At 44.0% G+C, this 21942-nt stretch overlaps 3 protein-coding genes, 1 long non-coding RNA gene and 1 other non-coding gene across 6 annotated transcripts; 2 read left to right on the top strand and 3 right to left on the bottom strand.

Annotated features, from left to right (window-relative positions):
* Positions 1-783: 783 nt before the first annotated feature.
* Positions 784-4525, bottom strand: LOC100835360 (DNA-directed RNA polymerase I subunit rpa49). Its single transcript, XM_003577311.4, has 4 exons — positions 3944-4525; positions 3253-3399; positions 2487-2795; positions 784-1555 (listed from the first exon to the last, which is right to left on the bottom strand). Exons 1-4 carry the CDS (start codon positions 4493-4495, stop codon positions 1115-1117), a joined length of 1449 nt encoding a protein of 482 aa, XP_003577359.2. The 5' UTR covers positions 4496-4525; the 3' UTR covers positions 784-1114.
* A 272-nt stretch (positions 4526-4797) lies between these two features.
* On the bottom strand, positions 4798-13887 carry LOC100826369. 2 transcript variants are annotated; one of them, XM_010239251.3, is made up of 11 exons: positions 9351-13885; positions 8262-8803; positions 8114-8187; positions 7249-7333; positions 6954-7040; positions 6674-6746; positions 6211-6254; positions 5959-6087; positions 5684-5785; positions 5410-5552; positions 4798-5313 (listed from the first exon to the last, which is right to left on the bottom strand). In XM_010239251.3, exons 1-10 carry the CDS (start codon positions 13450-13452, stop codon positions 5502-5504), a joined length of 5289 nt encoding a protein of 1762 aa, XP_010237553.1. In that variant the 5' UTR covers positions 13453-13885; the 3' UTR covers positions 4798-5313; positions 5410-5501. The 2 variants fall into 2 exon arrangements, with proteins under 2 accessions (XP_010237553.1, XP_010237554.1); XM_010239252.3 differs by lacking the exons at positions 4798-5313; positions 5410-5552 and having other exon boundaries at positions 5959-6028; positions 9351-13887.
* A 1787-nt stretch (positions 13888-15674) lies between these two features.
* On the top strand, positions 15675-15777 carry LOC112269025. Its single transcript, XR_002960616.1, has one exon. It is a non-coding gene; the product is annotated as a U6 spliceosomal RNA (small nuclear RNA).
* A 1571-nt stretch (positions 15778-17348) lies between these two features.
* On the top strand, positions 17349-19398 carry LOC112272323. Its single transcript, XR_002965966.1, has 2 exons — positions 17349-18533; positions 19079-19398. It is a non-coding gene; the product is annotated as an uncharacterized LOC112272323 (long non-coding RNA).
* LOC100825744 (probable fucosyltransferase 8) lies at positions 19284-21491 on the bottom strand. The gene is made up of 2 exons (XM_003575813.4): positions 21181-21491; positions 19284-21101 (listed from the first exon to the last, which is right to left on the bottom strand). Exons 1-2 carry the CDS (start codon positions 21353-21355, stop codon positions 19606-19608), a joined length of 1671 nt encoding a protein of 556 aa, XP_003575861.1. The 5' UTR covers positions 21356-21491; the 3' UTR covers positions 19284-19605.
* Between the last annotated feature and the right edge of the window lie 451 nt (positions 21492-21942).

The following is a 21942-nucleotide window of genomic DNA, read 5'->3' as shown; positions in this document are numbered from 1 at the left end:
AATGCTCCCTTCCCTAGCCACGCCGCGAGATCGTTCTCGAGCGGCTCCAAGCAAACGGAGCACTCCTGCCTAGCGAAATCAGCGACACCCCTCCTTCACTTCCACGACCGCCTCTCACAATCCGTGTCGCTGTCGGAGCACAGTGGCGAGCGGGGTGGACGACGCGGTGGTTCAGAGGCTGCACAATCCCACGTGTGCCTCTCACCACCTAAATCATCATCATCCTCCTCTTCTCTGCTGCTTGTCTCCCCGTGATCTCCTCGATCTCACCACGTCCACACGGGGGAGGGCAGCGGCGTCGTCAGCAGCTACGTAGGTTGGCGCCAATGATGGGTGGATCAGGATGGTGTCGTCCTTGGGGTAGAGGAGGAGGAGATGGGACCATCGGCCACGGGAGGAGGAGGGGGGCGGGCGGGCGCCTCGGGAGGTGGAGGGGGTCGGCGGCGCCGGGCACGTGAGTAGGGTAAGGCGGCCACGGAGGAATCAAGCGGAGGAGGAGATGGGGCCGGCAGCCACCAGAGGAGGAGGAGGGGACCGATGGCCACGGGTTTTACAAAAAAAGCCCAGTTTCATCCTCAAATTAGACTGTGCATTGATTTTTGAAAAAAAAGACCAAAACGAAAAATTGCTGGGATGAAAACCAACGACAGAAACACTATTGCTTTTATTATTAGGTAGAGATCTCCTGGGAAGCATGTATTTTGTATTATCTTATATAGCTCATTTTTTTTATTGTTAATTGCCTAATACAACTCATTGTTCTATTGGCTCCTGCTAACGAGGTTCAAGTGCACAAATATGAGCTGTATTATAGAACTGGAGCACTCCAATACAGCACATTACCAGTTTGCCAAAAAGCCTTATACAGTAAGGAACAGATGAATAGATGCTAATCAAAGAAGGTAGCATCAAAATAATATCTCGGTAGGCAAGCAAATAGCTCAATACACAAGTAATATGCTTCTTTTTTCTTCTGATAGCAACTTCCGAGTGAAAATGGAGAAAAAAACATCTTGAGTACATCACAAAAACTGTGCCCAGGGCGCATAATTTCGACAGTAGTGATGCACTTCCGGCCACCATATCTTGGAACAGCCTTCCTTGTCACAACCAATCATCTCCTACGTTGTCTTCCCCTTTTCCTTGTGGGTTCTTGGGGAAACTTGAGGGGGGCTGGAAGTGTTATCACTGAGGGTTTAAAGGCACCTGCTGAACCATACTTGCATCCCAGCTGGAGATAATAGGGTTTAAGCATCTCCCGGGTCATTTTCAGGTCCTCACATATGTCCGCAGGGGAGGATGTGAAGTTGTCAGCATAAAGTGTGAGTACCAAAATGTAATTGATCAGAAGCTCGTGTTTCTCTGTCGACAAGGCAGAAGACCCTGGCTCCGTAAACATCAGCAGCAGGTTACGGTGCACGTTCGGTGGGATCGTGGGTCCATGACTAAGGTTTTCCTTTCTGTCGCGCTTGGACATGGCGCTGTTCCGTGCCAACAAAGACAGGAGATACGTGATGTAGGACAGTATCCAAGCAAGCCTCTCCTTACCTTCACCCTGAAACGACAAAAGCTACTGACATTAGATCACAAATTCACAACTCCAGAAAAGCACCAACTGACTTTAGTATGACACTAGGCACAAAGTGGTTTTGCATCATTTTGGCAGCACAGGTTTGTACTTATCAAAAAGGGGAAAAGATGGAAAGTAGTGACATTCTACATGGCATCATAGCATCCTGATGTCTGCCATTCAAAAATGACAGCAGCAAGAATGTGTGCCCCACATCACAAGTAAACCGCCTAATGAATAAAGATCTGTTCTAGACAGGCCAATTCAAAAAACTAATCGTTCCTTAGAGGAGTGCAATATCAGAGCTAACTAATAGCACCCTTCCACTTATATCAGACTTTCCTTTCATCACTCCTGTTTCATCTAGAATAAAATTTACTTTAGTCTAGAATAAAAGTTACTTCTCTTAAGAAGCTTGATCTACTGAGCGCATGTAGTGATTGAAACAGATGAAGCTTCCTTAAAGCACCACAATATCAGAGCTAATTAAGGGCATCTCCAATGGTTGATACTAAGCAGGTACTAGTCATATGTGGCGGAGAGATAGGAAAAAAAGAATAGTACCTGTTACTTGCAGAAGTAACAGCATCTACGCGGGAACCAAGAACAAAAGGAGGATGACGTGTGGGTCCATTAGGAAAGAGAAGTGAATAAAAAAAAGAAAAAAGAGAGAGAAACCATAAAATAGAAATTAGTAACAGCTTGTTGTTGAAGATGCCCTAATAGAATCCCTCCACTTATATCAGACCTTCATTTCATCATCCCTGTTTCGTCTAGAATAAAATTTACTTTAGTCTAGAAATTTACTTCTCTTAAGAAGCTCGATACTACTATGAGCATGTTGTGATTGAAACAGATGAAGAATTGTGAGCACCAGATATAAATAAAATACACATAGAAGATCATATGTATTTACCTTAAGGTGCTGCAACTTATTCACACGATTTGAAACAAAACTCCCATAGCCTTTTGAACTAATTTCTCCTGATTCAAAATGTCCCACAATTTCTAAGAGGTGTGGCCGTATATTCTTTGGAATGATCTCATCAAAAAGATATGCCTTTTCTGATGTATCTGCAGCAGGATCATAAGGTGGAATGTTGCGAACAGTTACTGATGCCTGACTGTCAGTGGCATCTGCAGTGGTCTTGGAATCTCCAAGCTCAAGGCCTAAATAAGCATCAGGATCATTTGTTTCTTCCTTTAATGACTTCCACTTATTATCCTACAAGAATACAGAGCTTCAGTTGAACCGAACCATGACTGTATCCAAAACTTACAAGTGATAAGCATATGAGAGTATCATTTTGTTATGCTATCAAGATTGGAGAAAAAGTAGCCCTGTAACATCATAAAAATGATTCTGACCTATGTAAAATGGAAATGTAACGACTCCATATAAGTGTATTTTGACTTAAATTCACTAAATAAATAAAATTCTCACACTTAAGACAGAGGAAAACCAAGTTTATCTATGTGCTAAAAAGTAGATTAGCTTCATGACAGTTCATCTTACACTTTGTTCCTTCATTACAAAAAAAAGGAGCCTCTTCATTCATACCCCTTTATGTTCTACGAGCTTTACCAACTTCAAAGTTCAAGCTCACAAAATGAAATGAAATTTGAAAAAATATACATCGCTAAACACAGTAAAACAGCAGGGCAGTATGACAGAAACACACCTTGACTTTGTCTTTCTGGGTTCCATAAGCCTCGGTAAGTTGCTGTCTCTTCACTTCAGTATTTGCTACAGATGAGCCTGCTTCTGCTGCTGACTGCTCTGAATGCGCCGGTTTCTGCTCTTCAAAATGTGGCTCTAGCCTCAAAATCTGTTTGGAAATAAAAACTTTCAGACCAACGTTATATATCCTATAAAAGATGTTATTAGAACACAAGTAACTTTTTTTTTGCGGATAAGAAGACAAGTAACTATCAGCTACTATCATTTTTTTAAGGATAAAATGTAAATCATTATAATGGTTTCACTTTTAAGGATAAAATGTAAATAATTATAATGGTTTTACAAAGGAAGTCCCCTTGCAAAAGTTCAGAGACCATCTCTCCAGCAACAGTAGCTAACAGCTGGAAATCTGCTGCAATAAAATCTTAATCAGTTGCAGCAATTTTTGTTTTAAGCGTGTAATCCATACACCAATTGCAGTTTTGCAATTCCAGTGCCCAGAAGAAAAATGCTGATAACATAGCGCATCTCTCGCTTCTTTGAGTAATTATGCTAGTTTCTTAAGCAAGAGTTGGTCCATAGAACGACTAGATTTGCTTCAGTATCATGTGACCAGACCATTTCACGCCAACTGGGCACGATAACAGTGAAGAAGATTGAAACTCTGGTGCCATTCGATGGAGACGCCTTACCTTGTTGGCAGCTATGGGGACGACCTTGAGGGTGCCGGAGGCCTTGTCGAGAACGCCGAGGGCATAGCCGCAGAGATGCGGCGCGGCGGTCTCGCCGGCGTAGCTCCGGCCAACGAAGTCGAGCCCTCCACCGGGGGCGCTCACCACGAGATCGACGCGGTTAGAGTGCTTTTCGTGGCGGAACAGCCGCGCGCGTGGGGGCTCGGCGGCAGCGAGAGGGTCGTAGCCCGTGGGGAAGTAGCCGACGACGGGGGCGGCGGCGGCGGCGGCGAAGGAGGCGTCTACGGTGACGTCGATGGCCTTGCGCTTCTTCTTCTTCTTGGAGGAGGCTGCAGTAGGGGAAGAAGGGGCGTCTACGGTGACGTCGGTGGCCTTGCGGTGCTTCTTCTTCTTCTTGGAGGAGGCGGTAGGGGAAGAAGGGGCGTCCACGGTGACGTCGACGGCCTTGCGGTGCTTCTTCTTCTTCTTGGAGGAGGAGGAGGCGGTAGGGGAAGAAGGGGCACCGGTTTGGTGGCTCGCCATTGGGGACGGGGCTAGGGTTTGGGAGGTCATCAATGGTTTGGCCTAGGGTTTTGTTGCTTAATACGAAGAGGAAGATCAGAATTTTGCGCGCAAGCCCTCCACAAATTGGCATTTTGCGCATCTTGGACTGTTCATATAACATCGCTAGAACTGTAATCCAGAGGAGAGGGTGCTGTAATATTTTTGTCAGCTGGCTATTTCATGTTAGAAACTTAATAGGATTATTGCTCCACAATAACCACTAGATCACTAATTAAAGAAGTTGCAGATTAAAAATGATACAGTACTGTATTTTGAATTATGAGTTTACCAGTGACAAAAACATCGTGTGCTTAATGAATAGGCACGTCGTGTGCTTAATGAATAGGCAGTGCTCCAGCCCGCAGCCAGGCAAATTTCATTTTTTCTTTTTACCATGTGCATAACAAGAAAGGCACAAACCTTACCTGATATTTATATGAATTGCTGTCATCTACAGAATTACAATGGTACAGCAAGCAAGGAAAAAAAAGAAAAGAACTCTCTAGAAAAATGGCATGGGATGTAGGGCAACAACCCTTTCTCTCTCCCAGATTGGCCCCCTCCATTAAGCAGATTAACATAACTTCCACTTGCAGCTCATGGAGGGAGAGATCTTTCCCAGATTTTCAACTGCATTGCCGTCGCAACATGAAGGTTATCGGTTCTGAACTGATGGACTATAACAGATTGGGTGACAGGAGCTAGTTACATCGAAATTCTGCCGCCACACGGGTATATGCAGGTTCCCTACTATAGTCCTATGTACATCGTCGATCTTGCAAGAGTTTATATCAGGAGCATTTACACATCAACAACCAGTGAATGGCCTGTGGAAACATATGTTAAGTGTGTCGATAATGTGAGGTGAGAGCTCATGAAAGGAACTACGTAGTAGTACAGAAACTGATATGTAAACAAAATACCTCAGTGCACTATCCTTCACCATGGTTGCCTTCTTATGGCCATTGCTGTGTGCCATAGACTATCATGAGACTGCGCAAACTGTAGTTATACCTCAGATATCAGGCACTGGCATTTTCCAGAAATTCCAGGTATTGTAATCCTCCTGAAATGACAAAGAACACACCGTAAGTTCAAGGTTTAAAATACACTGATGAAATAGTAATACTTTGGCTGATGGGCAAACACTGCAAAAGAATGCTGATAATTTACATTGAATTGGAAAACATGACAAACCTGCTCTGATGTTGATGATATAGGAGGGAACATACGATTGACAAGAGCATGCAAGGACGTGTATGACTTTGTATCAACCCGACGATTCACTGCAACTTCGCCCTGCACAAAAGGAAAATTTAGAAACAGGTTTCTTAAAGCGATGTCATTTCAGTGCAAGCATCCTTCACTGGCTGGACCCCAACATAACTATGCAGATAGTGATGCTTGCTGGATTAGACCGGGAGGGGGATCAGAGATTCAGAGACCATCGACGTTCAAGTCTTATTTATTACCTTGGGGTTTATTATGAAGATCTTTCCTATCGGAATCCCGACCTTGAGGTAACTAAGCTCATCTGTATCTCTGTTCCCGAATCCAGCATAGAAAGGATGCGAGTCAGGAGGAAATAGTGCTTTGATAGCCTGTATGGAACAGTTGATCAAAAGATACTTCTATTTCTCATGAGCACACTGAAGAATTCAAGATACTTTTATTTTATTTTCCTCAATTTTTGTTTGTGTGGTAGGGACTACTCAGTTACTCACCCCTAGACACGAAATCTTGAATTCATGAGGAGCTCTTCTGATAACTGCAAATCAATACCAAAGAACTAAACATCAGCGTGTTCAAACTATACCTAACATAAAGGAGTAAGCATTCATCATGATGCTGATAACGAAAAAGGGGAGTGAGTTTCTTATCCAGTACTGGGTCTATTAACCATATAATTGTGGTTTTAATACTGCTTCACTTGGTACAGATCAAATTAAATAGACAAATGTAGTTCAGCCTCTAGAATCCTTCAGCCCTATCCCAATCAGTTCAGAGTCTCGAAGTTTGGATGTTGAAGTTAATCAGTAATCATGTTCAACAGTTTGTTAAATTTCAAACTGGCCTCCACATCTGAGCACCAACAGGCGAGGATATAGCCAATCTGCCCACATATGGGCAATTACCAGAGTGAGAAAAGAACTGGTACATAGTAATTTAGGGAAGGGTAGTGCTCACCTTCTCTGTAAAGAGATGGAAAGAGGCCATCAGGCGATATCACAACAGGGCCATCAGGAAGTGCTTTTCCATCCTGAAAAGAATATTGGCGTGTGAGTTGAATTGAGATAGATGAACCCTGATGCCATTTATTACATTATCTGCCTATGCACTTAAAACACATGTGTTTCTAATAATTAATTCGGTATTCAACATAAGAAGTTGATCACCACTTGTGTGTACTTCGGGCACAAACAGATGAAAAAAGGATGGGATAAACTATGAATGGACTACACAGTACCTGCTTTAGGTTGAAAAGAAACTGCCTTGTCAAGTGGGCTTGTGAAATGGAGCGTGCACTTAGAAAAAGCAACTGATATCCATTTTCCTGTGAAATGCCATAAGAACAAACACAGTTAAGAACATTTTAGTGCCATCTGCTGCATTAATTCACACAGATCAGAGAAAATGAGATTCTTCAGGCATTTGGAGAATCTTCTGTAGTTGAAGAGATGATAATTGATCAATTGCTAGTTTGCTATCGTCTTAAGCCTGATCTGGAGATCAAATTTAAAATGTTTTGTCTTGATGCATACCTTTATTGCAGAAAATAAATGAGCAACTCCATTTTGAGACCAATCAACGCCAACCATTGGCATGAACTGGCCAAGAACATCAGACCTGCATTTATCTTGTAAATGTTACATATGTTTTTATGTTTGGGATAAAAGAATTTCCGTATGTATAGAAGGTCAACTGCTCATATTTGCTACGGAGTAGAGGTTGTGAATAGCTTTAGTTATTTTCCCCTCCCTCTTATAAGTAGATAGGATAAGTTCCAAAAACAAAAAATGTGGCTGTTCTTTAAAAAAAACTCCTCTACTTATATACCATTATTATTCTTTAACACAGAAGATACCATTTGAAAGTTGAACCATTAATTACAAAATAATCAAATCAACTGGAGTTTGTGCAAATATTTGCAAAACTGAACATAACTGGCTAAATACTTGCCTGTGTGAATCGATTAAGAGATAAGTATGGTAGGTTATTTACTTTGTAGGGATATCTTTTTTTTTAAGTAGGGATATCTATTTAGTTAGGAAGGAGTTTGGTTTGGTTAAGGAAGATAAAGATAAAGTTTTGTTACGAAAGTTAGGATTCTATTCTTAGGCAACTTGTAGTGCCTTCCCTATAAAAGGGACACCATGTACTCCTTATGGATTATCTAATGAATAAGAACAAACTAGTAAAGATCTAATCCCTGTCCCCAATCTACTCTCCCTCTCATCCCCGGCACCATGGCCGGCCAACCCTCGATCCTCAAGCAGTGCCTCAACTGTATCGCATTCCCCTGTCTTATGTACCAATGCCTATTATATTACGTGACGTCCTGCCAATCAGGAAACAAATTCTAAAAATTAAATCAAAGTATAAATGGAGCAGAACTGTCCAACTTACTTGGTGATAGTTCCATCAACATCTGATATGACAATGTGTGTATTCCATTTCCATAAATATATAAGAGCATCTACCTGTTGAAAACGGAAGGAAGGATGAGAAACTGCATGAGCAAATTATGTGGAATGATTGAAGAATGGAAACTAACCTGCTGTACCCCAAGCATAGAAGTTGAGAAGGTAAATGTTACCACGTTCCTGCCCTCTCTGAGATTAAGAGATGCAAGCTCCTGAGATGTTGGAGTGAGTGATCGAACCTTCCTCTCCATCATCTTTGTTATGGGTTCATTTCTTTCTCCATCCGATTCTTTAACAGCAACGGATACGGAACTCTGCACAGTGCTTTCAGAAACTGGCTGTATAGTGTTCATAGTCCTTGTTCTTCTGAAACTAAATGGCCAGATTTTCCAGCCACTTTGTGTTGTGCTTGGCTCAACTCGCTCCACCTTTATCATACCTTGGTGTTCAAAGACTTGTTCCTGGCTAAAAGAAACCATGCCCAGTACCACAGGCGCAGCTACGTCCCAGGGAAAGTAACGGCCAGCAATCCTGACAACTAACTTGTCGTTTCTTATCAGTGACTGCTTCATGGCACGGAACTTCTCTAAGGTTATCTTCCCAGCATCGAAGGCTTTGCATGCAGCATCTGCTCCCATGCCTTCAGATAACAAGTGCCTGCATAGGGATAATTCTACAAAAATGACACAGCTAGAGATTATTATCGTTGTCAATTTGCTTCAGTACTACACTATGTATACATTGACGAAGACAACACTACAGGGAATCAACAAAAGTAGAAATGAAACTAGGTAACAAGCCCGCTGAATTTGATGTATATGAGTATATCTACAAAATTCACTACACAGACCACAAAACTGAATTATTACTAAGATTTAGAAAATAAGCATCACATTTAAACTGCAGGATCAATGTCATCAAAGCCTACTGGCGTAAAAAAAGTTAGCTCGCATTAGTAAAACTAGATGATGCCCCGCACGTTGTTGCGGAAACTTTTAGTTAACATAAAGAGTATTCAAAATTGAAACATATAATAAAATTGTACATTTTTCACTTAGTGGGAATAACTTGATGGAAGTAACATGCATGCATGTGCAAAAGTATAAGTTTTCCACTATATGGGTGTGAACAAATTAATTATGTGATGATGTGGCATGCTTGCATGTTTAGAGAAATCAAGTAGTGGGTTGCTTCTACTTAGATATAGAAGATAAACTCACCTACAAAAGGGTTGAATGTATCAACTTTCAGGTCATCAGAGTGCTTATCATCACACACTGGATTGTTGATAAGCCCAGGAGGGGCACTATTTTCTTTTGAATCACCAGTTCCTTCTGATTCCTGCTCTGTAAGGCCAGAATTATTACTCTTGACTGGGTCAACGCCATTATTCTCGCTATTTGACAGCGAGCGACTTACTTGAAAACTATCAGATCTTTCAAGATCATGTAAGTGAGAGCAGAGATTTGGTAAAGATTTAGCCTCTATATTATTATCAGCTAGATGCAACTCGCTTCCAGGAATAGAAATAAGAGTAGTCTCAGGCCTTGACAAATCAGAAAGGTCTTCCGGTTTATTTTGAGGATCAATTTCATCTCCTCCCTGTTCATCTGCGTCACTTGCAGATTCATCATGTACGCCTGCACCTGCTGCTTTATTACCTATCAGATCATCCAGAGTCTTTTTATCAGCAAAACTTAAAGTGTCACTAAATTGAAACTGGATTTCGTCTATAAACTCGCTGGATGACACAACTGCTTCTGCTTCGTCCCTTATTTCCTCAGTCACAGGTCTGTTCTCACCATTTTCCATTGTGGTGTTTTTTGTTTCAACTTTGCTCAAACTGGAAAAATCAGAAATAATTGGTGAAACTTCATATTCTAATCTATTAGGACAATCAGTTGTTTTTTCTACAAACTCAGATAATGACATTACTGCTTCTGCTCCGTCCCTTGGCTCCTCAGGCAGAAGTCCAATTTCAACTTCACTTGCCGAACTTGATATGTTCGCAAATTCAAGTTTGGTGTTTTCAACTTCGACTTTGCTCAAACTGGAAATATCGGAAATGATCAGGGAAACTTCATCTTCTAATCTATTAGGACAGTCAGCTGTTTTTTCTACAAACTCACATGACGACATTACTGCTTCAGCTTCGTCCCTAGTCTCCTCAGAAACAAGCCCAGTTTCAACTTCAGTTACATCAAATTCAAGTTTGGTGTCTTCAGCTTCAAGTTTGCTCAATCTGGAAAAATCAGAAATAATTGGAGAAACTTCATCTTCTAATCTATTAGGAAGATCAGTTGTTTCTTCTACATACTTAGACAGTGACATTACTGCTTCAGCTTCGTCCCTTGGCTCCTCAGGCACAAGCCCAACTTCAACTTCACCTGCAGAACTAGATATGTTCTCATCATATTCAAGTTTGGTGTTTTCGGCTTCAAGTTTGGTGTTTTCTGCTTCATGTTTGCTCAAACTGGAAAAATCAGAAATAATTGGGGAAACTTCATCTTCTAATATATTAGGACAACCAGCAGTTTCTTCTACAAACTCAGGTAATGACATTCCTGCTTCAGCTTTGTCCATTGGCTCCTCAGTCACAAGCCCAATTTCAACTTCAGTTGCAGAACTAGATAAGTTCTCATCATATTCAAGTTTGGTGTTTTCGGCTTCAACTTTGCTCAATCCGAAAAAATCAGAAATAATTGGGGATACTTCATCTTCTAATATATAAGGACAACCAGCTGTTTCTTCTACAAACTCAGATAAGGGCATTCCTGCTTCAGCTTTGTCCCTTGGCTCCTCAGGCACAAGTCCAATTTCAACTTCAGTTGCAGAACTAGATATGTTCTCATCATATTCAAGTTTGGTGTTTTCGGCTTCAACTTTGCTCAATTTGGAAAAATCAGAAATAATTGGGGATACTTCATCTTTTAATCTATTAGGAAAATCAGTTGTTTCTTCTACATACTCAGATAATGACATTACTGCTTCAGCTTCTTCCCTTGGCTCCTCAGTTACAAGCCCAATTTCAACTTCAGTTGCAGAACTAGATATGTTCTCATCATATTCAAGTTTCGTGTTTTTGGCTTCCACTTTGCTCGATCTGGACAAATCAGAAATAATTGGGGAAACTTCGTCTTCTAATCTATTAGGACAATCAGTTGTTTCTTCTACATACTCAGAAAATAACATGACCACTTCAGCTTCCTCCTTTGGCTCCTCAGGCAAAAGCCCAATTTCAACTTCACCTGCAGAACTAGACATGTTCTCATAGTATACAAGTTTGGTGTTTTTGGCTTCAGCTTCGCTCAAAGTGGAAAAATCAGAAATGATCGGGGATACTTCATCTTCTAATTTATTAGGACAATCAGTTGTTTCTTCTACAAACTCAGATAATGACATTCCTGCTTCAGCTTCGTCCCTTGGCTCCTCAGGTACAAACCCAATTTCAACTTCAGTTGCAGAACTAGATATGTTCTCATCATATTCAAGTTTCGTGTTCTCGGTTTCAGCTTCACACAAACTGGAAACGCTACCTTCTACTTTATTAGGAAAACTAGCTGTTTGAGCAAAGCAAATGCTGCTCACATTTTCCATCCTTGATGTCTGAATAAAAGAAACATGATATTCCCCATTGCATGTTTTAGTTTCCACAGTGGAATTCTTTGCTACATCATCCACATCATTTTCACTGGAAGAAGCACCAGGAAATCCATGGTCTGAGTTGATACTGTGATCATTTGCAACAGTGTCCACAGAAATATCAATGTCTGGACCATGGGCTGAGCACATTACATGATCATCGACAAGAGTGTTGACAGAAATATCCTTATCTGGAAGATTACCTTGGGAGATTCGAGAACTAGAATCCTCAACCTCAACAACAGAAACTTCTCGAACATCCAAGTTATGTATGCCTTTGTTGGAACCACCAAGATATAACTGTGGTCTTTCCTCAGCATCTACCTGGTCTATGTTTTCACTAGAGACTCTGGAAGGCTCTTCAACTTGTAGACCATCAGCCAATGAGATACCTTCAGCATCACAATCTCTGTCAACCAAAATATTGGACACATCATATGAGCTCTCCACAGTCTCAGTGCTATTGATAATGACCGCTTTCTCTTGGCAAGCATCTTGGCCAGAGGCAATCAATGGACCATCATGCCTTTCACTTGATAAATATTTGGTGTTATAAGTTGGTGATTTTGTTTGAGCAAAATTTTGGTCAACTCCATAGGAATCAACAGTGACAAACTGTGAAACCACCTCACTCTTACCATCGGTGACGTCCATCTCAATAGCATGGATTTCAAAAATGCCATGGGAAAGAGTCTCCTTCGTATGTATTTCCCTTACCGAGACATGTTCAAAATTACCTTGCAACTCACCTTGAGTACTAAAAGACTCACTGATACTTTTATCTGTCTCCAGATCTTTTGACATAGATTCTGATGTCGGGCAGTCTATGGTTGAGATGATCCCATCAGTCAAATCACCAGTCTTTTGCGCGTAAATTGCAACCTCCTCCACCTTGACACTAGTGGTTTGTACACAGTGCTTGCTTTCCTCTCCTGAACTCCTTCCACCATGTGGACTACCAGCAGTGCTGTCCACATTGTCGCAATTCACTTTGCCTTTGTCAAAGCTACAGTCTGGCAATGACGTTTTAGAGGTTTCCACTGGATTACCATTGCCAGCATTCATCAGATGACTACTAGAAGGTTGATGAGCAGACTTATGAGCTTCTGAACCACGCGGGAGATTTGTCGACCACTTTGTATCAAGGAGTTCAGCAGCAATCTCTGCACGCTCCAAAGAGCCCACCCTGTCCACGGCATGGTCATTGTCCGTAATCGATTTCCGTCCAAACATCCGCTCAAGTATGGTGCCCCTCCTTGATATTGTCTTCTCAGGCACCTTCCCATCCCCAGCATTGGCTTCCATGGTCGAGACATCACAAGTGCTCTTCGACTTCCTGAACTGGGCATCCTGCATCGGCTGCACCTCCCGTTCATCCCCTGAAGACAAAGGGGACACAACAAAGTCCCCTTGCTCGACGTTCGAGTCCGCGTCCCTGAGGAAGTGGGCCTCACCGTTGCTATCCAGGAACATGTGGAACCCGGCCTCGACGCCATTGACGGCGATGTTGACCACCTTCTCCCTCGTCTTGAGAACCCCCTGGAACTTGCCGAACCGCACGTACCACGGCGAGCTCTTGAAGCTGCCGTCCTGCTGCTGCACGACGACTATGTCGACGGCGCCGCCGAACGGGTGGAACGGGCCGGCGACGGTGTACAGCACCTTCCCCACGGCGTACATTTCGCCCGCACGGTTGCAAGCCTCTGCGCCGCGCGGATCATCAAGGCATGGGATGCTGCCACGGGCGGGGGGAGGACGGACCCGGCCAGTAGGGCAAGGTAGGGCGGCGCCGCCCTATCTTAATTTTTCGCCTCCGTCACGAATTGGGGGTGGAAGATTGAGGAGATGGGACGGGGAGCTAAAGGGCGGGATCGATCGGTTCGTGGGGTGGTCGGAGGAGAAACGGTCAGGAGCGAGAGAATCGATGGGGAGACCGACCGGCGGTGGCGGCGCTCGCACGAGGGGGCTGGGCGGGCGCTCGGCGGCGAGATGGAGGGAGGGATGGCGAGGCTCGCCGGAGGAGGAAGACAAGCCAGGGGGGCTGGGTCGCTCGGCCGCGAGATCGAGGGGGTTCGGCTCAGGAAGGAAAAGAAGGAGAGATGGAAGAGGAGACCCCTGGCCGTGTTGGTCTCGAAATTCATCAGACTTCGAAAACAACATCATTCGCCTTTTGTTTGTTGATTTTGTCTATTTTCATCGATTTTTGCCACCGACTCGGCGAAACCAACGTCTAAAGAAATCAATACTTGTGGATAATTTGAACCTAAGAAATGAGAAACCAAGCTCTAAAAGCTGTGAAAAAAATCAAGGGCTAAAAAGGTTAGCGTCCGATCCAAGCAATAACAAAAGAGTTCGAGGAGGTTTAATACAACTCATTTGGATTTGTGAATTGGGAGGCCAATTAGGCAATTAGGGAGGGTTCATTGTGAATTCTTGGGGCCGCCGGAGAGAAGCATATTCCGGTATCAATGAGTGTCGAGTAAGGGATAATTCCACACTCCACCTGCATAGGATTACGAATCGCGACGACGATGACACTTACTTATTTATTGATTCTTCTTTTTAAGATTATTAACAGTGAGGTCATTATTGTTGTTGTTTTTCTTTTGGCTTATTGTTGTTTTGCTTTGTCTTATATTTAATTAAAAAACCAGTAGCATCACAATCATAATTGAATGCATGAGAAATAGTTCTCTCAATATTTGCTGTCATATTATTTTTTTTTCTTATTTGTACATGTAGTTTTACCTGGAATATTGTTGTGGTCAAAGAAGACCATACAAACATATGGTCATGCATGATTTCTTAAATTTTATTATAATAAAACGATAATTTTCTAACGTCATAAAAACTATAGTTGCTAATTTTAGAAAATATTGTTTGAATTTAATACAAACACGCGACTCAAGAATAAAGAAACGGTGAAATTTCTTTCTAAATAAAGGAAGAACACATAAAAATTCATTTCATGACAATGGAACAGGTAGGGGATAATAAAAGACTTGGCAGGCAGTGTCACCAGATTGTTGGATCAAGTTTGGGCTAGCACTGCAAACCTACAAGCCATGGTAAAAATGCAACAGTTATTAGATCGAGCGTCACCTGTCATGTCACTAGCAGTAAGACATGACAGATCGTTAGGACGTGGTATTTTATCCAAAAAAAAGTCTCCACATGAGTCTGAGCTAGCTCATGTGAGATTAGATTCTCATCCGGCGTTTCACATACTCCTACCAGATAGACATGGTATATTCGTATTTGGCGCCAATTATTCCGTAGAAGAAAAGGACAATGGCGATAACGGCCACCGTTGGATTAATTGGAACATTCCCCAGGCGCCATATGCTGCACGTACGCTGGCTGATCCAAAGGCTGCGTGCATAAGCAGAACGGCAGTCGTTGCCACAGCCGTAACCAACCATTTGTTGTATGTTGCGTACAATCTTTGCCAAGCTGTCAGCTGTGCAGACATAGTCGTAGAACACGGTAGCTGATACTCGTGGACAAGAACACAAGACGACGTTTTTTTTTTAAAGAAACTTGATTTTTCTTTTTTGAAACTTGATGACGTTGTGACGTTGTGCTTGCAAGTTGTGCCACGGGGAGCTTGAGCAAAGCAAAGACGAACAGAGCCATGCATGGACTCCCCGCAGGCCGCAGCAACACATAGTACGTGAGAGAAGAGAACCTGGGCTCCAGCTCTCTGCTGAGGTGGGCCGCAAGAAGGAGGTTCGGTTCGGTTTAGCCCGAGTGCATTGCGGACCTATCCCCCGAGGCTGGCGAAGGGCATTGCGGCCCAACAGTAGAGAGCGGTTGAGGAGTACGCCCGAAACTTTAGTCCCACATCGGCTAGCGAGAGCGAGCACTACCAGTTTATAAGCTTTGATGTACGGCATGTTAGTGTCCCTTCGGGGACATCCGATAAAATTGGAACGATACAGAGAAGATTAGCATGGCCCCTGCGCAAGGATGACACGCACAAATCGAGAAATGGTCCAAATTTTTTTTAGATTTCGCGCGCCGGTCCAATTTTTCCTTGCAGATATGCCCCTGGAGCTTTCTTTACGCGCCCTTGTGTACTCTGCGCTCTTGCAACAAGGTCCGTTTTTGCTTGCTTCCTCTGACAGTGAAGCTTCATTTCAGTTTGGTCTCCGGTTTTGTTTTCTCCCTTCGGCCCTATTGTATTGGATCTTATAGGTCCACGTTTTTTTTCTTCCAATTAGAACCCAAAGTCTCGACCTAAGTACTCTTTTCGATCCTAAATTCTTGTCGTTGCAATGATCGGAGGGAGTAGAAAATCAGTGCATGATACAAAAATTCTTCCCTGTGCAACAATGACTAACCATGAGAGCCCGTCATAAAAATAATCAACCAACGGTTTACACAACTGCAATTTCTCAGCCAACGCATAACTTTGTTGGTTAATAACGTGTAAATTATGATTTACATTCAAGTACTCCCTCCGTTCAGAGAAGGCTAATACCAGCAATGCGTAACCATTATGCATTCCTATATATTGTAATGGGTAATTGTACAATTTGAGCATGTCATCATTATGCATTCCTATATGTTGTTTTCAATAACTAAAAAAATGGATACTTTGCTAATTCTAGAGAACCAAACTGTGATTGCTAGCAGGATTAGTCTTTGCATTTACTTGCTTATGGATCCAGACATTTTCTGAACAAGCCATCAGACGTGTCGAAAGTAAATATAGCATGTGGCGTCTGCATGCATCATGCTACTGTACCCAAATCCACGAAATTCTTCCGGTTTGAAAATTTTAAAATCTTTTATCTTCGAAATCATGCACCTGATTGACGATCCATTTTCACTATTGTCTTATGTTTTGGCGTTTTTTTATCGGTGGTTGTCGGAAATCATTTAGTGTTAACATGGTAACTATTAGACAGAAATCATTCAATGTTAGCATGGTACTAACTACTAGACTGCGTCAAAATATGATAAAACAATGTCTTGTTTTGAAGGTCTCGTTGAGAGGAACTCAAACTCAACCATGAGATGAATATTTAATCAGTAATGGTTTGGGAGATAAACCATTTTGGAACTTCAAATTTAGTAATTTAATTCCAATGAGATGGAATATTTGATGCATGCATCAATTACCTAGCTCCATTGGAACCTGTCGCATGGATTAACTGCTGAATATATTAGTTACTGTGTTGTGCTGATGCACACTAACTTTGGTTCAAGTATATTTCATCTTTTTTCTTCTATTATTTCTACTTTGATGTAGTCGGCAGATACCATATAACATTCCACATATATCACAAACTTTTGTTTACAAGGTTGGTATACATACATCACCGGTATGAGTGGTGTAAGATCAAAACAATCCTCATTTTGAAACTGGATGGATTAATATATATATATCAACTATGTATCGCGTGCCTTCACCATCAAAAGAAATATATAAAGAAAAAGAGTTCTCGATCGATTTAGAAATAGTTATTTCAGCAATCATACTTGTCCGATTAAGACGTTTTCATCCTTTCTAGTTCGAATACTTTGTAGATGTTTCACGTATCCCAAATTCTCAATTGGGATGAGATTGTGTCAGCGTGGACTTTAGCAAAGCCCCAAAAATAATCCTGCTTCAACTAATCACGCACACCGCTTATCACGCGCGCCCCCGCGCAGACGCAGGCGCAGCCGCCGCCGGCGTCCCCCGTACACGCACACACATCCGCCGCCCCCGCCGCACGCATCCGCCGCCGCTGCGGCCACCGCGCCGAGAAGCCGCCGCCGCCGCCACCCCGTTTTCGAGCCTATCGCAATCGAGCATCGTGCGAGGAACAGAGCCGCCGTCCTCGCGCCATCACCGGAGGCCACCGCCTCACGCCGTAGCCATGCGTGGGCAGAAGCGCTTGGAAGCCACCGTGCGAGGGGTTCGCCCGCCGCCTAGCGCCGCCGCCCAAGCTTGCGATCTCCGCGCATAACCTTTAGATCCACGCATTAGGGTTGTGGCGCGCATCAGTTGGACTATGGTGCCAGCTGCAGGTGGAGAATGCTTAATTCCTGACTGGCATGCCCCCACAAAATTGACAGCCAAACCTTGCATCTCTACATTTTGAAAGCCTTGTCAGTTTCTGTAGTTGTCACTTGAGAATTATGAATTTCATAGTTTGCACATTAAATCTAAACTATGCTTTAGCAATAGTTTCTCATCGGAATCGATTGATCATTCTATTCTTGACATCTTTTCTTCAAATTTCTTAAAAGTTATTTCTGACCATCGAACACAAGATTGTGATGATAGCACATTCCTTATTATATATGCATGCTCTGTTTTCTGAATATAATTAGTTGATGAACTGGCCATTCTACCACTTGCCTTGATGACAACAGCTGCTGCTTTATTTCTGTCTCTACTAATATAAATTATTTTCTGTTGAATGTTCAGTTAGCTGTTATGTACTGAATTGATGCTCTGTACTGAGTTTTCGAATGTTTTGCTAACCTTATAGTGTTGCAGGCTAGATAAATTCTGAATTAGCATTGAGCTTACTCTCTCTGGTATACCTCATATAAACCCAAATTTAAGTAGCCAGTTAAACCTACTCCTTTGCTTGACATGATTTGCATTACAGCTGAAACTTGGTTTTATGGTAGCTTAAATTTTTCATTAGACCCAGGCCATAGCAAGACATTGTTCCAGAGTGTTGTTACCTGGCTCAAGCATAAGGCTTTGGTACCATTGCACTTCAGGTAGTCTGTCAGGACAAAGGAGTTACAATCAGGTTCACATTTTACATTCTACTCTTTTTTTCCCGATAACCAGACGTATTATTGAAACTCATTGTCGCGTTAAGTCAATACAAAGTGTGTGTTCACAAAATCCGGCCTCTGCATAACAAGATGCACACTGCCATATAACATTACGATCTGCTTTAACTCATTGTGTGTTTCCTCATTTAGTGGGTGTATTGGAAGACCAGTGCTTGATAATACATGCAGAAATAATTGAACCATTGCTCTTTTCCTAAGAAGATATTTATGTGTTATTTCAAGATAATATAATATGTCCTTGATTTTTCTATCTCACACTACCAGACAATTTTACTATATGCTTGATCTGTCTTCTTTTCTTGAATCTGTGACTTTTTCCTATATAATCAACTTTAGCTGGTATTTGCGTTGCGCACGCACAATTACTAGTCATTGTAGCAATCCAGCAAATGATGCCGTTGTTTCTTCCTTTCTTTTAGAACTCTGAATTGAATGCCTACTGTTCCGCTGATGCAGAATTATGCGATCTTGATCCAGTTTATATTGCCTTATGCAGATTCCTATTGCCAAAGTGATGTCTACGGATTATATCATCAAAACTTCAGCAAGAATTGCTCCCTCTAGTTTATCCATTTCAATTTGATTTATGTGCTTATTTTTTCTAAGGAGAAAACATGAGTTCAAAATATTACCCAAAGACTGTTTATTCGACCTGTGTGTGCAACCTAGCATGCATTTTCTTAGTACACTCATGGTTGATCTACGGGCGTAACTTATACCACTGTTTATGGATGTGTGGATAGAGACACACAATACTAGTGCATATCATGACCACATAATTCATATTACTAAACACTTATGTATACGTCTAGGCCCCCTTACCTCACAACGCCAAGATGGCAGGTCCCCAGTGACGACGGCTCCGGCGGTGCGCTCTCAACCTCGAAACCTAGTTCTCTCGTCGCGTTTTTATTCTTATTTTGTGGACGTGATTTTGTAAGACATGGGCACATCGGGGCGGTGCAAAACCCAGCTGCTTTTCTGGCCCAAGAAAGAACCCAACCCAAAATGTATGGTACCAATTCAAAACAGCTGGAGACCTGCAGGCACATCTTCGCAGTGGCGCAGGAACGGCAGATGCACCACGGGGTCAAGATCCTGCCCGCTGCGCCAGCAGTCGAACGACGGCAGCGAGTGCATGCACGGCTCCACTGACTCCGGCCTCACACAGGCGTTCTCAGCCTTCATCTTGGTCCAATCAAGCGGCGTGAGCACCCACGGGCGCAAACCGGCCAGTGAGTGCGCCACATACCCGAACGTCGACCACCCCGTGGTCACCACCTCGTCGCAGAAGCTCAGTAGGTATATCTCCGCCAGAGCACGCTCGTTGTGTGCCCGCGAATCTGTGCGCTGGTCCTCGTCGTGGCTCGGCTGGTACACCGAAACCACCACCTCTTGGCCGGTCGACGATGCCGCCGCGTTGCTGTAGTACATGCCGTGCAGCTTGTCGTAGTACTCCGGCTTTAGCGAGACCACCAGGACTGCCTTCACCGCTATGCTGTTTGCCAGCCGTACACTACCGGCCGCCCGTTCGGTGTTGTGGGTCAGTTGCGGCAGAAGACCGTGCTCGCGCGTGCACCGGAGGATCTGCTCGGACATGACCTCGAACGGGAACGCCAGCTGGTACGGCCCGACGCGCACCTGCACGCCGAGACGCTCGTTGGCGCCGGCGAGGTACCCGGCAAAGAACCTCTGCGCCATCCCCCACGCCCGGTTCCCCGGGTGGAAGAGGTACCTGCCGAGTTGGTGGAACACGGCGCCCTTGGCCGGGAACATCCGGTCCAGCTCCTCCCGGTACGCCGGCATGAGGAACAGCGCCACGGCGAAGTAGCTGTCGGAGCTGAGCACCATCCACTTAAACTTATCGAGCAACAGGTGGTCCTCCTCGCAGAAGGTGTGGTTCTGGAACCGGAACCTGGTGTTCTCCAGATGGAGGTAGACGTACGCCGGCAGGGCGCTCGCGTTATTGACCATGTCGTAGCGTACGACGTTGTTCTCAAGCATGTTCACGTAGCTCTCCTTGGAGCCGGACCAGAAGCCGTCCTTGTAGGGGAAGTCCGGGGGCAGGAGCCAGGAGGTCCCCGGGAAGGGCTCGCAGAAGAGGCCCTCCATCTCGGGTGGCTGGTGGACGAGGACGACGCGGCCGGTGAGGAGCGCGTAGAGGAAGGTGGAGGCGAGGCTGAGCATCCGGTTGCCGAGGCCCTGCATGGGGAGCCACACCACATACCTGCAGTCGGCGCCGCCGGCGTTGCGGCCGGACTGGAGCTGTGCGGCGGCCTCACGGTAGCGAGCCGTGCGTGGCCCGCACCTGCTGTGGTTGGCTTCGTACTGTCTGAGCCTCCGGACGAGGTACGGGGCGACCGAGAAGGGCGATGTCTTCCAGAGCGTGGAAGCTTCATACCGGCTGCGGCATGCCTGCTCGTCGTGAAAGTCTGGGGAGAGGAGCCCACCAAGGAGCCGGTCGTGCTCGTGCTCGGTACGCACCGGCGCCGCCTCCGGGTCCGACGCGTTTCGGGGACCTATACAAGCGAACCGATCCAGCAAACACTCATTCCCCAGGCTTACCCAAGAGAAAAGCAGGTGCATATGCGTGCGTACTTTGCTGTTTGACATGGGCCTGCCGAAGCAGGGCGTCGATGGAGTCGGCTTGGTCGCCCAAGAAGACGCGCATCAGCATCAGAGGCAATACCACCAACAAGACTGCCATGGCGGCGCCTATCCGGCATCTGCGTCTCTCTGCTGCCTCCGGCGGAACTCGCGGTACACCTTCCATCGGCTCGGAATCGGAACTGTACAGCTCTAACTCAACTCAACTGTGGATGGATCCTTCGCTGCTCTTGTAAGAACTCGAACTCATGTTTCATTTATATATGCGTAATGTAGACGGAACTATATAGCCTAATTCAAATTATAGAATGTCAGAATGGTAGTACCAGCTTCCGAAGTGCTGTAGTACGATGCTAGTTATGAACACGTACGATTTGCTCGACTGTCAACGGACCGACCTATCAATTGGGTGTTTCCTAGGACATAGGTAGTTAGTATCCTAGCCTCCTAGGAACTTACGGACTACCGACTGGTAGCACCAAACGTGATGCACCCAATTGTACTCTCTGTCCTGCAAGTATAATGGAAAACCGAAAGCAGGCCGCCGTTTGAGGGTTGTAACCACAATCTAGCTAGCTAAACTAGTTAGGCATCTTTTGGATTGGATTGGACTGTGGTAGTCCCGTGTGGCATATCCAATTTTGTTTATTTTCTTGTATAGCGAACTAACCTTTTTATTGTTTTTTGTGTGTATTCTGCATGACAGATTATAAAATAAGAGCAGCACAACAGGGTTCAACAAGAGCAAACTGA

This window comes from Brachypodium distachyon, chromosome 4, assembly GCF_000005505.3.
Source record: "Brachypodium distachyon strain Bd21 chromosome 4, Brachypodium_distachyon_v3.0, whole genome shotgun sequence".
Taxonomy (NCBI): Eukaryota; Viridiplantae; Streptophyta; class Magnoliopsida; order Poales; family Poaceae; genus Brachypodium; species Brachypodium distachyon.
This window is presented reverse-complemented; position numbering and strand designations above follow the sequence as displayed.

Coding starts and splice junctions, on each gene's coding strand:
- LOC100835360 (XM_003577311.4), bottom strand. CDS start 4,495: ATGACCTCCCAAACCCTAGCCCCGTCCCCAATGGCGAGCCACCAAACC. Junction 3,400..3,943: donor TCCCCATAGCTGCCAACAAG/GTAAGGCGTCTC, acceptor ATTTCCAAACAG/ATTTTGAGGCTAGAGCCACA. Junction 1,556..2,486: donor ATAAGTTGCAGCACCTTAAG/GTAAATACATAT, acceptor TTGTCGTTTCAG/GGTGAAGGTAAGGAGAGGCT.
- LOC100826369 (XM_010239251.3), bottom strand. CDS start 13,452: ATGTACGCCGTGGGGAAGGTGCTGTACACCGTCGCCGGCCCGTTCCAC. Junction 8,188..8,261: donor CTATGCTTGGGGTACAGCAG/GTTAGTTTCCAT, acceptor CGTTTTCAACAG/GTAGATGCTCTTATATATTT. Junction 7,041..7,248: donor ATTTATTTTCTGCAATAAAG/GTATGCATCAAG, acceptor GGCATTTCACAG/GAAAATGGATATCAGTTGCT.
- LOC100825744 (XM_003575813.4), bottom strand. CDS start 21,355: ATGGAAGGTGTACCGCGAGTTCCGCCGGAGGCAGCAGAGAGACGCAGA. Junction 21,102..21,180: donor GGCCCATGTCAAACAGCAAA/GTACGCACGCAT, acceptor TCGCTTGTATAG/GTCCCCGAAACGCGTCGGAC.